This window comes from Arachis hypogaea, chromosome 15 (assembly GCF_003086295.3).
Source record: "Arachis hypogaea cultivar Tifrunner chromosome 15, arahy.Tifrunner.gnm2.J5K5, whole genome shotgun sequence".
NCBI lineage: Eukaryota > Viridiplantae > Streptophyta > Magnoliopsida > Fabales > Fabaceae > Arachis > Arachis hypogaea.
Genome location: NC_092050.1, coordinates 156229925 through 156240928, shown reverse-complemented (window position 1 = coordinate 156240928; position 11004 = coordinate 156229925). Strand labels below are relative to the sequence as shown.

General features: G+C 33.3%; 2 protein-coding genes and 1 long non-coding RNA gene across 3 annotated transcripts; all 3 read left to right on the top strand.

Moving 5' to 3' along the window:
* The first annotated feature begins 526 nt into the window (after window positions 1–526).
* LOC112749389 (F-box/kelch-repeat protein At3g06240-like) lies at window positions 527–1662 on the top strand. Its single transcript, XM_025797645.1, has 2 exons — window positions 527–620; window positions 812–1662. The coding sequence occupies exons 1-2, from the start codon at window positions 527–529 to the stop codon at window positions 1660–1662; spliced, it is 945 nt and encodes a 314-aa protein (XP_025653430.1).
* A 4177-nt stretch (window positions 1663–5839) lies between these two features.
* LOC112751644 (uncharacterized) lies at window positions 5840–7760 on the top strand. The gene is made up of 3 exons (XR_003176451.2): window positions 5840–6316; window positions 6793–7025; window positions 7548–7760. It is a non-coding gene; the product is annotated as an uncharacterized lncRNA (long non-coding RNA).
* A 244-nt stretch (window positions 7761–8004) lies between these two features.
* On the top strand, window positions 8005–10094 carry LOC112749388 (nucleus-vacuole junction protein 2). Its single transcript, XM_072217334.1, has 4 exons — window positions 8005–8170; window positions 8343–8434; window positions 8801–9013; window positions 9247–10094. The coding sequence occupies exons 2-4, from the start codon at window positions 8402–8404 to the stop codon at window positions 9256–9258; spliced, it is 258 nt and encodes an 85-aa protein (XP_072073435.1). The 5' UTR covers window positions 8005–8170; window positions 8343–8401; the 3' UTR covers window positions 9259–10094.
* Window positions 10095–11004: the final 910 nt, after the last annotated feature.

Genomic DNA, 11004 nt, shown 5'->3' with positions numbered 1-11004 from the left:
AAATACATCCCTTTCATTTTTACTTGATTTGATTTGTTATTTTTTCAAATTATATGTTTTGACTTCACTTTAAATTTTTTTTTATTTTATTTTTCCAACAAAGTAGCACAAATAGTGATAAGGAGTTATTTTCAGTCTAGGATAGTTATTTCTTTTTAAACCAGTAGAATCTAATATTGTTTAAGAAAAACTAAGCCTAATGAATAATAATTATACATTTATGGTTGTGATTGCAAATACAATTCAAGTACTTACAATTTATATCGGCTTCCTTTTTTTTTCTCATTCTATTTAGATTTGCTATATATATTCCCAATCAATCAATTTGATTGGTTTGATGTTTAGTCCTATATATTAGAGATCTTGATTAGGAGAGAAACAAATAGAGCTAGCGAAACGAAACACCATTGAAATTTTTCTAAACTTTATGTTGGAATCTAATTTATTTTTCGTTACATTTTGAAAGGCACAGCACAAGCACAAGACCCTAATCTCTGTTTGTTTCCATCCTTTTTTTTCAATGCAAATGGCAAACCATAGCAATCAGATTCCTAATGATCTTGCTCTGAAAATTCTAGCAAAATTACCGGTTAAATCTTTGAAGCGATTTAATTGCGTACGTAAGTCTTGGCTAAATTTACTTGAGAATCCTTATTTTAAGAGCATGTACTACGAGAATTTAAAATCTAAAACTGCCCACTCATCGTCTCTCCTTCTATGGAGATTATTTTACCAAAGGGATAAAAACGTCCGTAGTGAAAATAATGTGCATTTACTTTCTGGAGAGAGATATGAAAACATGTTACATTAGTTTTGCCAACTTTGGTTGAGAGTTATGGTCCCGGTGAGGTTCTAGAATGTGTTAATGGCATTATATGTCACTATGCACGAGGTCATGAGGTAATCGGACTTTGGAACCCCAAAACCGACGAGCGTAAAATTATTCCGCCGGGTATTACTGATGATGAGCCCGGCTATGATCGGCATGTAAGTGTTCATGGATTTGGTTATGATAATGTGAATGATGATTATAAAGTGATTCAATGTGTATATTATATTTATGATCCAATGGAATTAGAAGAGCATGCTCTAACAATTTGGCAAATTTATAGTCTAAAATGTAATTGTTGGAAGAAACTTGATCTTGAAATGACTAAAAAAAAAAATGTAAGTAAAGCTTCTATAGCATACTTGAATGGAGTATGCCACTGGTGGGGTAGCGAGTTTGCCACGAATGGACTCGAAGAACAAGTACTTGTGTCATTTAACCTCAGCACTGAAACATTTCGAACAACATCAATTGTTTGGCTGCAAGAAAATGATGATGGCCCTACCAGAACTTTGGTAGTGCTCAACGAGTCTGTTACTCTGATTTCCTCTTTTGCTCAGAATAATAGCATTGAAATATCCATTTTGGGTGAAGTTGGTGTGAAGGAATCTTGGGTGAAACTTTTCACATTTAGATTTGGACCTTTTCCAAAATATTGTGCATTCAGAATGGGAAACAAATGTGATGTAATCTCTCGTATCAACGGCGATGAATTGGCTTCCTTTGATGTCATCACGGGCAAAATAGTTCACAATATTAATATCAAAACAAGAAGATTTGGTACATGGATTTATAAGGAAAGCCTCCTTTCTTTCACGAAAGAAATTAATTGATTAATAAATATATAAATTTAATGTAAGATGTACTTAAATGGAATATAAAAAGAGTATGTAAACTAATTTTAATATTCATGTTGGTAGTTGAAATTAATTTGATAAGTCAATTTGTATTATATTCTAATATTTTAAAATAGTCAATTATATTTCATATTTTAAAAAATAAGATTTTTGGTGTTAGAAAACAATAAATTATATCACACGAATCAGTTTTGGACATCTGAAGTATTAATGAAAACAAATTGAATAATTGCCCATTATTCAAACTTGAACTTGTGTATTCTCAAGTTACTTTTGTAATCAAACGTTGATGCGATAAAGAGGAATCTATTGAAAATTTGCTAATAACTATGTATGCAAAATGGATATTTAATTTGCTAATAACCTTGTATCTGCTAGAAGGATATATTTTTTTTTAAATAAAAGCTCAACACAATAAAGTAGAGCATACAGAGACAGACTAATACCACAAACTTATTTAATTACATGATCACGTCAAAACAGTAAAAGTCCCCACGTCATCTTTAGCATAGCCATCAACAACTAAAGGGAACGACACTTGTCCATTCATTCACACTAGTTACGGTCATGTTGATGATCTCTTCAACACCTTTGCTTTTATTCTTAAAAATTCTCATGTTCCTTTCTAGCTAAATGTTTCATATAATCGCACAAAAGCTCCTCAACCGCTGCTTTCGACCTTTCTTACTCCTCGGTTCCTCTGTCCAGCTTAGAAAATGCTCTTTCATCGAACTCGGAGAAGACCATTGATATTTAATTTGATTTTATCAAAAAGAGCATTTTCTCAGTTTGAAAGGCTTGTACGAACAAATTTTAGACCAAATAGACCAACAGTTGCCACTGTTTTATCAGCTTGTGCTGATATAGGATCAATTAGCATAGCACAAGAGATGGAAGATTATATTTCTCTAAGGATGTGTGTGGTTGAAAAAATTATAAAAAATTCATAAGAATTTTAAGATGGAAATATCATATTACCATGTTTAATTAAAATTTGAAAAGCTATTTTCAAGCAAATTTGATTTCAGAAAATCAAAATACCATCATTTAATTCCCACTTTTTTTGGATATATTTAATTCCCATAAGAATGAAATTTTTATAACAAAATAATATTTGAACCACACATCTTCTAAATAGATTGGAATATAATCTACAAATTCAAATATCTCTCATACACATATACTCCATGTGTGGAAGCATCAAAAAGCTAGAGAAGTATTTGAAAAAGCAACAGATAAAAATTTAATTGTTTGGTCTTCCATGATAAATAGCTATGTTATTCATGAGATGGGGAAAGAAGCCATTGACCTATTTCTTATACATACTAAAAAAAAGTACCTTTTTCACCAAAAAAAAAATAGCATGTTGGTAAATTCTGAAGTCTGAACGGACAATAAATTATTATTAGAACAATAAATTATTATTAGAAGTGGCAGAAGTTGCCAGATTTTCAGAATATGTAGAGAAAATTGGACTAGATTAAACGATACTTGATAATATAAAATTAAGTTTGATGCATTAAAATTATTGAAATACTTAAATAATTATGATAGAAGTGTAAAGTTTGTATGCCATCATTATTATGATAACAATATATGGCATTTAAAGTTAATAATAGTTACAAAATCTAATTATTTTAATAGTCCGATAATATTTTATTGGTATATATATTTATAATTAAATTGAAACTATATTCATCACTGCATATGTTAAATTTAAAATCTTTTAATTTTTTATGTATCACTCGTTATCTTAAATTAAGTGTATCTTTTTAATTGTATATAATTATTAAATTTTATTGAGAAAAAAATAGTAAAAACTTTATTATATATACCATTTTTTAAAATTAATTCACCAATATTTAGTGTAACACCCTACCATACTTAGTATTATGCTTAAGTCATAAGACTGAGAAAGTAAGGTATTACGACCTCTAAGAATAGTAATATATATATAATAATAATAATAATAATAATAATAATAATAATAATAATAATAATAATAATAATAATAATAATAATAAAGAAAAAGATATTTAACTAGGAGTCTGAAAAACGGGTAAAACAAAATCGCAAAATAAAAAGTGCAACGCTTAGGAAAGGATTACTTGCGTGCTAAGAAACCTAAAGGAACATGATAAAGATAAGCAAAAGAGTAAAGGACAACCAAAGAAGCAGCATAACTAGTCCCTGACTCAGCCTGCAAAGCTAAGGCTGGCCGGAGGGTATATATATACATATAAACATACATAAGTGTTCTCAAAATATCCCAAATACACTATAATATCAAAATAACTCATATCTCTCCCTCAACCTCTAAGAGGAGCAGCATACATAAGTTACTTGGAGAGTAAGCTAAACATATATATACATATATACAGCCAGAAGCCAAAATACACCCAATGACTATTTCGCTTTCCAGGATCTAGACACCTAGCGAGGAGCCTCTCGACCTGCATCTGAAAAACAACAATACAATATGGAATGAGAACCGGAGGTTCTCAGCATGGTAAAAGTGCCACACGTATAATAAATAAGGTCTTGAGAATGCCATAGGCAATCCTAGAACTCTGTTATACAATTATCCAACTTAATTACTAATTAGAAGCTATAAATAGGGGTAGGTATTCTAAATCTACCTAACTTACTCAATTTCAATCCTAATCTAACACCAAACCATTTCTCCATTTCCTCCATCCCTCCATCATCCACAATGCAACAGAAACAAGCAACCAAACAAGGTCACACACAAGTAATGAGCAGATAGTACAAATAGCAAGTATAACAGATAGCAGGTGATATATATCAATTAGGCAAACCCAGGAAATGCATAGCAATCAAAACAAACAAATGCATATGATGCATGTCTGTCCTATGGCTGATGGGGTCCATCTGTCGGTTATCCAGCCAACCCGACAAGTCCGAAAACCTTAGACTGTCCCCCGTCGCGCATTCCCAAGAGTCTATGCATAGAGTTCACATTCAATCATCATATAAATCACTCAATGGGGATTATCCATACCCGGGAATTTATACGTGCCCGGTCACCCTTACGACGTAGGGTTAACAGAGTATCGAGAATCAACCTGGAACACGTGGTGGCGAGCCACGGTTTTTACCCAGAAAAACTCGTATCTCAGATATCATCATTCATAAGCCATTTCATAGTCATAATCATTATTTAATCATTCATCAAGTCATGGCATGTTAACTCCTTTTATTAACAACCTCCCTTTCACATTTTTCATCATCATTCCCTTATAATTCATCTTGATTACCCTTTCCGGGTCCTGACCAAACTATTTATCAAACTCTTCTCAACCTTCTTAATATCGAATAATCTTAAAATCAACCCAACTCTAACATTAAATCAATCACATCACACGAAGATTAAACTTTAACTTCTCGAACCCATGACTATCACTAAGACATCCTCGATAGTCTATTTTCTTTTCTGTTTTTAATATAACAAATGAATTCGGAATTGCGCAAACTTTATGTTCAGGCGTTCATCTTGAAATAAGCTTTCTAATAAACTAAAGATCATAATTTTCTGATTTCTCCAGCCTCAGGAATAAAGGAAAAACCGTGACTGCTCTGCAGTGTATAAAACCAGAAAAACAGCAGCAACATGTGATATTCAAAAAATATAAAATCCAAGTTAAATTCAATGACTTTAAAAATTAATGTAGTTAAACTTTACTCATCCAGGTTTCTTTCTCAATTAGTTCTGAGTTAATACCATTTTTAATGAAGAAGTTACATTACCTGGAAGTTAAGTAAAAATGAGTCAAAATCTGTTTTAAAAACCAACAAGCTTAGTACCTTTCAATTTGAATAACTTTTATTACAAAACTCCAATTAAACTAAATTTTGGTTTGGGAACTCCTGGCTCATCCAGAAATGTCTTAGTTGCAACCCAATTGCTATTCAATTCTAAGAGTTACAAGCATTGGAAGTTGGTGCATAGCTTGCTGAAATCTGTTTCTTTTTACCTTTGACTACCAATATTCAAAAATTCACAACTCCCAATCCTCAATTTTTTAAAATTCTGAAGTTTTAGAGAAATAAAGCAAATTAATTAAATTTTATAATAAAATTGGTTTCGCTCCAAAACTCAATTCGTAGATGTTGCAGACAAACAGGTTGCTGCCCTGTTTGAAAGAGAGAAAATGCAGAAGGAACAACAAAAAAGAGAGAAAATGCAGCTTTTAATTTTAGCATCCGATTCTTAAGAACAAATGTAAAATAAAGATTCCAATTTTAACTTCATCTCTCATCTGGGTCGTTCTCAATTTCCTCATCTGGGGTTCGTCTTCCTTTCACCTCATTCCTCTCATTCTCTCGTATTCCATTTTTTTTTAAATTGTCCTTATAGTTTTTCCATCAATTGGGGTGTTGAAAGAAGGAAAAGAAAATGTTTTTGGTTTTTATCTTCATTCTCTTCCTCGGTTTTTTTTTGTTGGGGTGGTGACGGTTGTGGTTGCCGAAGCTTTGGGAATCTTGTGGATCATTGAACGGCTGCAACGCAAGATCATGAAGGACAAAGACAAAATCTCAGCACCCATCTCATTGGACACTAGTTGCAAAATGATCCTATCAATCACCTGACTCTACCTTCGAAAAAGAGGTAAGCTTCATGCTTCCACAATTCCTCTTTTTATTGTTATTGTTATTATTTTTTATTCTATTGTTATTTACATTGTGTTTCATGTCGTTGCTAGCTTGTGTTCTCTATTTATTTGCGCAACACTTGCTGCTATAGAATTCTTTCTAAAGAATACTTGTAATTTAATCATAAAAAAAAGGTACAGAATTGCATGTTAAAACGAATGTGTACCTATGTAGCTTTTAAGTAACTTTAGTATTTAGTATTGCTTGGAGTAATCACTCAAGTTAAGGTAGTTACCATTTCCAGTATGAACATTATTTAGACCTCAAGTTGGTTCTTAAAATGACAAGGGTGATTTTGGTTATCATGATGATAGTTATTTGATACCCTTCAAAGACTAAATTAATGTGAAAAATATCAAATTCGATATCCGATGCACATTTGGAGCACCAATTACTTTTATTATTTCGATTCATTGGCATTTTTTTCTTTAGGGTGTGATTTGGGTTCTAGAACAATACAAGGTATCAAAGTTCTGGCTGGAAAAGTCAGCTAAAGATCATAAAAGGAAAAGGGAGGTACTGGAGGTTAGCCCTGTTAAGAAGCATGGGAAGATCAAGGGTGAGTCACTTATTCTCACAGAGCATGATGGTTCGGAGACAACCATTTGGCTGAAGGGATGTGTTGTTGAGGCTGTTTCATCATCCAGCCTTCCTTCTAAAAAACGGTAATGTGATGCAGGAAGTCACTTTCGTGATTGCGTGGGGTATAGTTTCCATTCCTATATCCAAACAACATTGTGATGAGATCATTATTTCAATATCATTTTCTTTTGTTTGTGGATATGTTACAATGTGAGAGCTTAGTGAGCTAGCTTGATATAGAGTATTAGGCCAATGATTTATATTACAACATTCATTAGAATCTGATTTAGTGAGCTGTATTCCTCTGCAGAAAACCAGCATACATTCTCTTATTCCTTTTAAATCAGTGCATGTGAAAATGCATATCATTTTGAAAATGGGTTTATTATGAGTTTTTTCCTGACTTTGAATTCAAAAAGGGATATCTCACTTCCTTTACATCTCACATACATCTTAATGAGAAAAACAAGAAAAAGTTGTTGCTGCTTGGAACATGGGTATCATACTTCATCTGATGTGGAAAGAAACACTTTGTTATGTACTCTTGCTTATTTACTTAGAAAATACGGCGCTTCAAGGTCATTTTTTATGTTGGGTTTTGGCAGGGCAAAAAGATACCCGATAAAAGTTGAAAACAACAAATCTGTGGTGTACCATGGAAGCAAATTGCTTTAACATATATCTTGAGACGTCATGGGAAAAAGAAGCATGGTGTAAGGCCCTCCGTATGGCTTCACGCGATCAGAGTGAAAAACTTAAGTGGTCTAGTCAGTTGTATGAAGAGTGTCATCGATATCTAGCATCACTAAATATTGAATATCATCTTTTATCAGAACATCAGCAGGTAGTTTTGAGGCTTAGAAAAGTCCAGAAGCCTATGATTTCCTCAGAATTCCTCATTTGAGTAGAATAACTAAAAAACCAATTATTCTTTTGCGCGTGTATGAGATAACATTGGTTTTTTTTATTTTTAAAGAGAATCCTCACTGAACCTTCACTGTTGTGGTTTTTAAGATAAATGTTGGCCCTTCTATAAGATAAACCTTATTTCTGAGTGCAGTAGTAGAGATTGAAACAAGGCTTGAAGTTGGTGAACCACCGAACGATAAGGGGACGGAATGCTCAAGCAATGCTGGGGGTGCCCCGTCAGATCTTCTTGAAGATCTTAGCAATGGAGACGGAGTGAATGATTCACAAGAGCCAAAAGTAGATGTCAATGGGAACACTGGTAAGCACAAAAATACCGTTAAATCAAATACTTAGTTTGCATTTTTTCATGGTAGTGATTTGTCACGTTTTTACTGAATTATTCCCACACCCCCCCCCCCCCCCCAAAAAAAACAAAAATCAAAGTGTTGTGGAAAGCATTAAAGTTAAAGATGTCAATTTGTCCTATGCAGACGTGTCTAAAGTTTCTAGGAGTACATCTTCCTCATTTTATGGATCAAAATGGAAATCTATGTTAAATTCTCTTGCCAAGCATGTTTCACAGGTAGTATCTATTATTCCGTACTTTTTTTCCCCCACAATTCTGTTTATTCAACCTGAAAAAAATGGGAGAATACATAGGTACATGAGGGCAAGAGATCTTTATAAGAACAATAAACAACAGAGAAAAACAACTAGTATGACTGATTGTGTAAATTATCTTTAATTCTATTATATTCTAACATGTCTGTATTTCGGTTACCTCTGTGGATTTTTTTTTTACCTATAATAAGACACTTAAACTCTTAAAGTCATGTCACTACAAATCTTTGTCTTTGAGCATTTTCATGTTGATAGATACACATGTTTACACATCGAATCATTATCATAATTATAAACAGGTATAGCTTTGTTATGGTCGAAGTAACAGGTTATTTCTTATCTAAAGGTTCCTCTCACTTTGGCAATAAGGATAGTATCCCTCAAAGGGATAATGCGTTTACAACTAAATCCCCCTCCTTCTGATAATTTGTGGTATGGTTTCACATTAATGCCTGATATAGACTTCAACCTGGAATCATGTGTTAGAGATCACAAAATAACTAATGCACGCATCGCCCTGTTCCTGCTCAATCGACTTAAGGTATGATAGCCCCATTTCCATTTGGTTAAGTTATGAATGAATTTTGGTTAAAGATCAATGTTTAACCTGCTGCTGTTTTTAGAATTTACATGCTTTAGATATATCTATGTTTCTTTCTCTTTTAAAGTTTGCTTAGAGGGTGCGTGTTCCTTGTTCTCTATGTTGTAACTTGTATAGTCCGACAAGCCTTCAACTTTGCATGTCTTTCTGAAAAGATTATAGTATCTCTACAGGAAGCATTCTGAGAAGCTTTAGTGCTCCCGAACTCTGAGTGCATAAGCATTTCATGGATGCTGGCTGAAAAGGAGAATTGGATTCCTCGGACTGTTGCTCCATACATGTGGGTTAAACAAGAATGTGGACACGATACCTCTGCTTCAAATGATAAAACTAGCGCAAGGATATCAGTTGATGGTTCGGGGCTAACACCCCAAAACCAACATGGGGCCAAGTCTATAGTAGAACCAGTTAGGAAATCGTTTTCTTTCGGATGAGCATCATCTTCCTCTTGTCCAATAGTATTAAAGAGCAGCAGCCAAAGTTTTGTCCAACTGTCAACACCTTTTCTAGAGGCTTACATAATGCAACAAACTGAGGATTTGAAAGAACTTCCAGCATCTTCCATAGAGAATGAGAATAGAGATGAAACACGGGAAGAGAAGACGGAGGATATTACTGTCTATCAACCACAAACACTCTATTCTCTGCTTATGGATAAACAAGTTAGTCCATCTGAACAGAAAAAAAAATCGGGAAGAGGGAAAAGATGTTTGATTTGCGAAAGAGGATGAGCGAGAAGTTGGAAGAAAAGAGGCGTCACTTTGTTGAAAAGATGAGAGGACCATGAGAAAATGAGAACAAAAGTAGAGATCAGAACTCTGATTTCTGTTACTGATTTGTTGATCATGTCAGATATTAGCAACCATTCTTAAAAGAATCTTTTGATTGATGAATTGTACATCTTATAGGTTCTTAGAAGATCTAATTTAACTAGATGTATACTTTACTAAGTGACAGAAATTACTGTTAATGCATTCCATGGAGTTACAAATCCACAGGGTAACATAGAAGATTCATTTAATTGTTGATTAACAAATTATATGACACAGACATGCATAGAGATTACAGAGAAATGATATACAGATTCATATACCCTCTCATTTGAAGGGTGAGTTTCTATTCAGTTTTGTTTTGTTTGCTTACATTTTCTCTTTGCTCCTATCAGTGCTTATCACATATAGGGTTTGTCACACAAATAAAAACTTCCATCTTGCTAAGCTTAATAAACAAGTTATTTCCCACAGACAATACTAAGATTTTGCACTAAAATGCCTTTGGTAACATTATAATTAGTTTCCATAATCACCCTAGCTGGAAGGGAAGCCTTGAAGCAACAGTTGAGCTTCAATGTCGTGAGTTCAAGCCGTGAAGTCAGCCATTGACGCAATTGTTAGGTTAGGCCGCCTACATTATCGGATAGAAATGGCAGAAAATGGCAGTTTCTGCTGTTGACAAGTTGGTTAAACAAGGTGTTAAGTTAGTTGACAACTGTAAGTCAATGCAGCAGATGTCAGTGCAGTTAATGCAGCTGTTTTATAAGATTTTACAATTGATGAGAATGATGATTTCTTACTATTAACTCGACATTATTCTCCTACTATATATAAATTAAATAATGATCGATTTCAATCAATAAAACAACAAAACTTGCATTATTTTATGTGAAGAGCAACCTCTATATGGTAATTACATCATTATCTATAGCAGAATGTCCTTAATTTCTATGAGACTCAATGCACTGATTTAGATAGTCTCCAAAGAAGACAACAATTTGTGATCCATGGAGCAGTCAGCAAGGATTGTGAAATGATTATCCTACAGGCTTAACACTGTCTGAAAGGAAAACATGATTTAGTGAACTTAATATAGAAATTAAAATTTATGTCATGTACTTATTGCTCTAAGACAAAACCAAACTCCCCTTGCTAATC

What these genes read in the sequence shown, in the direction of transcription:
- LOC112749389 (XM_025797645.1), top strand. Translation starts at nt 527, where the DNA reads ATGGCAAACCATAGCAATCAGATTCCTAATGATCTTGCTCTGAAAATT. An exon ending in GAAGCGATTTAATTGCGTAC is followed by an intron (nt 621 to 811) that starts GTAAGTCTTGGC and finishes ATGTTACATTAG; the next exon opens with TTTTGCCAACTTTGGTTGAG.
- LOC112749388 (XM_072217334.1), top strand. Translation starts at nt 8,402, where the DNA reads ATGTTAAATTCTCTTGCCAAGCATGTTTCACAG. An exon ending in TTGCCAAGCATGTTTCACAG is followed by an intron (nt 8,435 to 8,800) that starts GTAGTATCTATT and finishes TCGAAGTAACAG; the next exon opens with GTTATTTCTTATCTAAAGGT.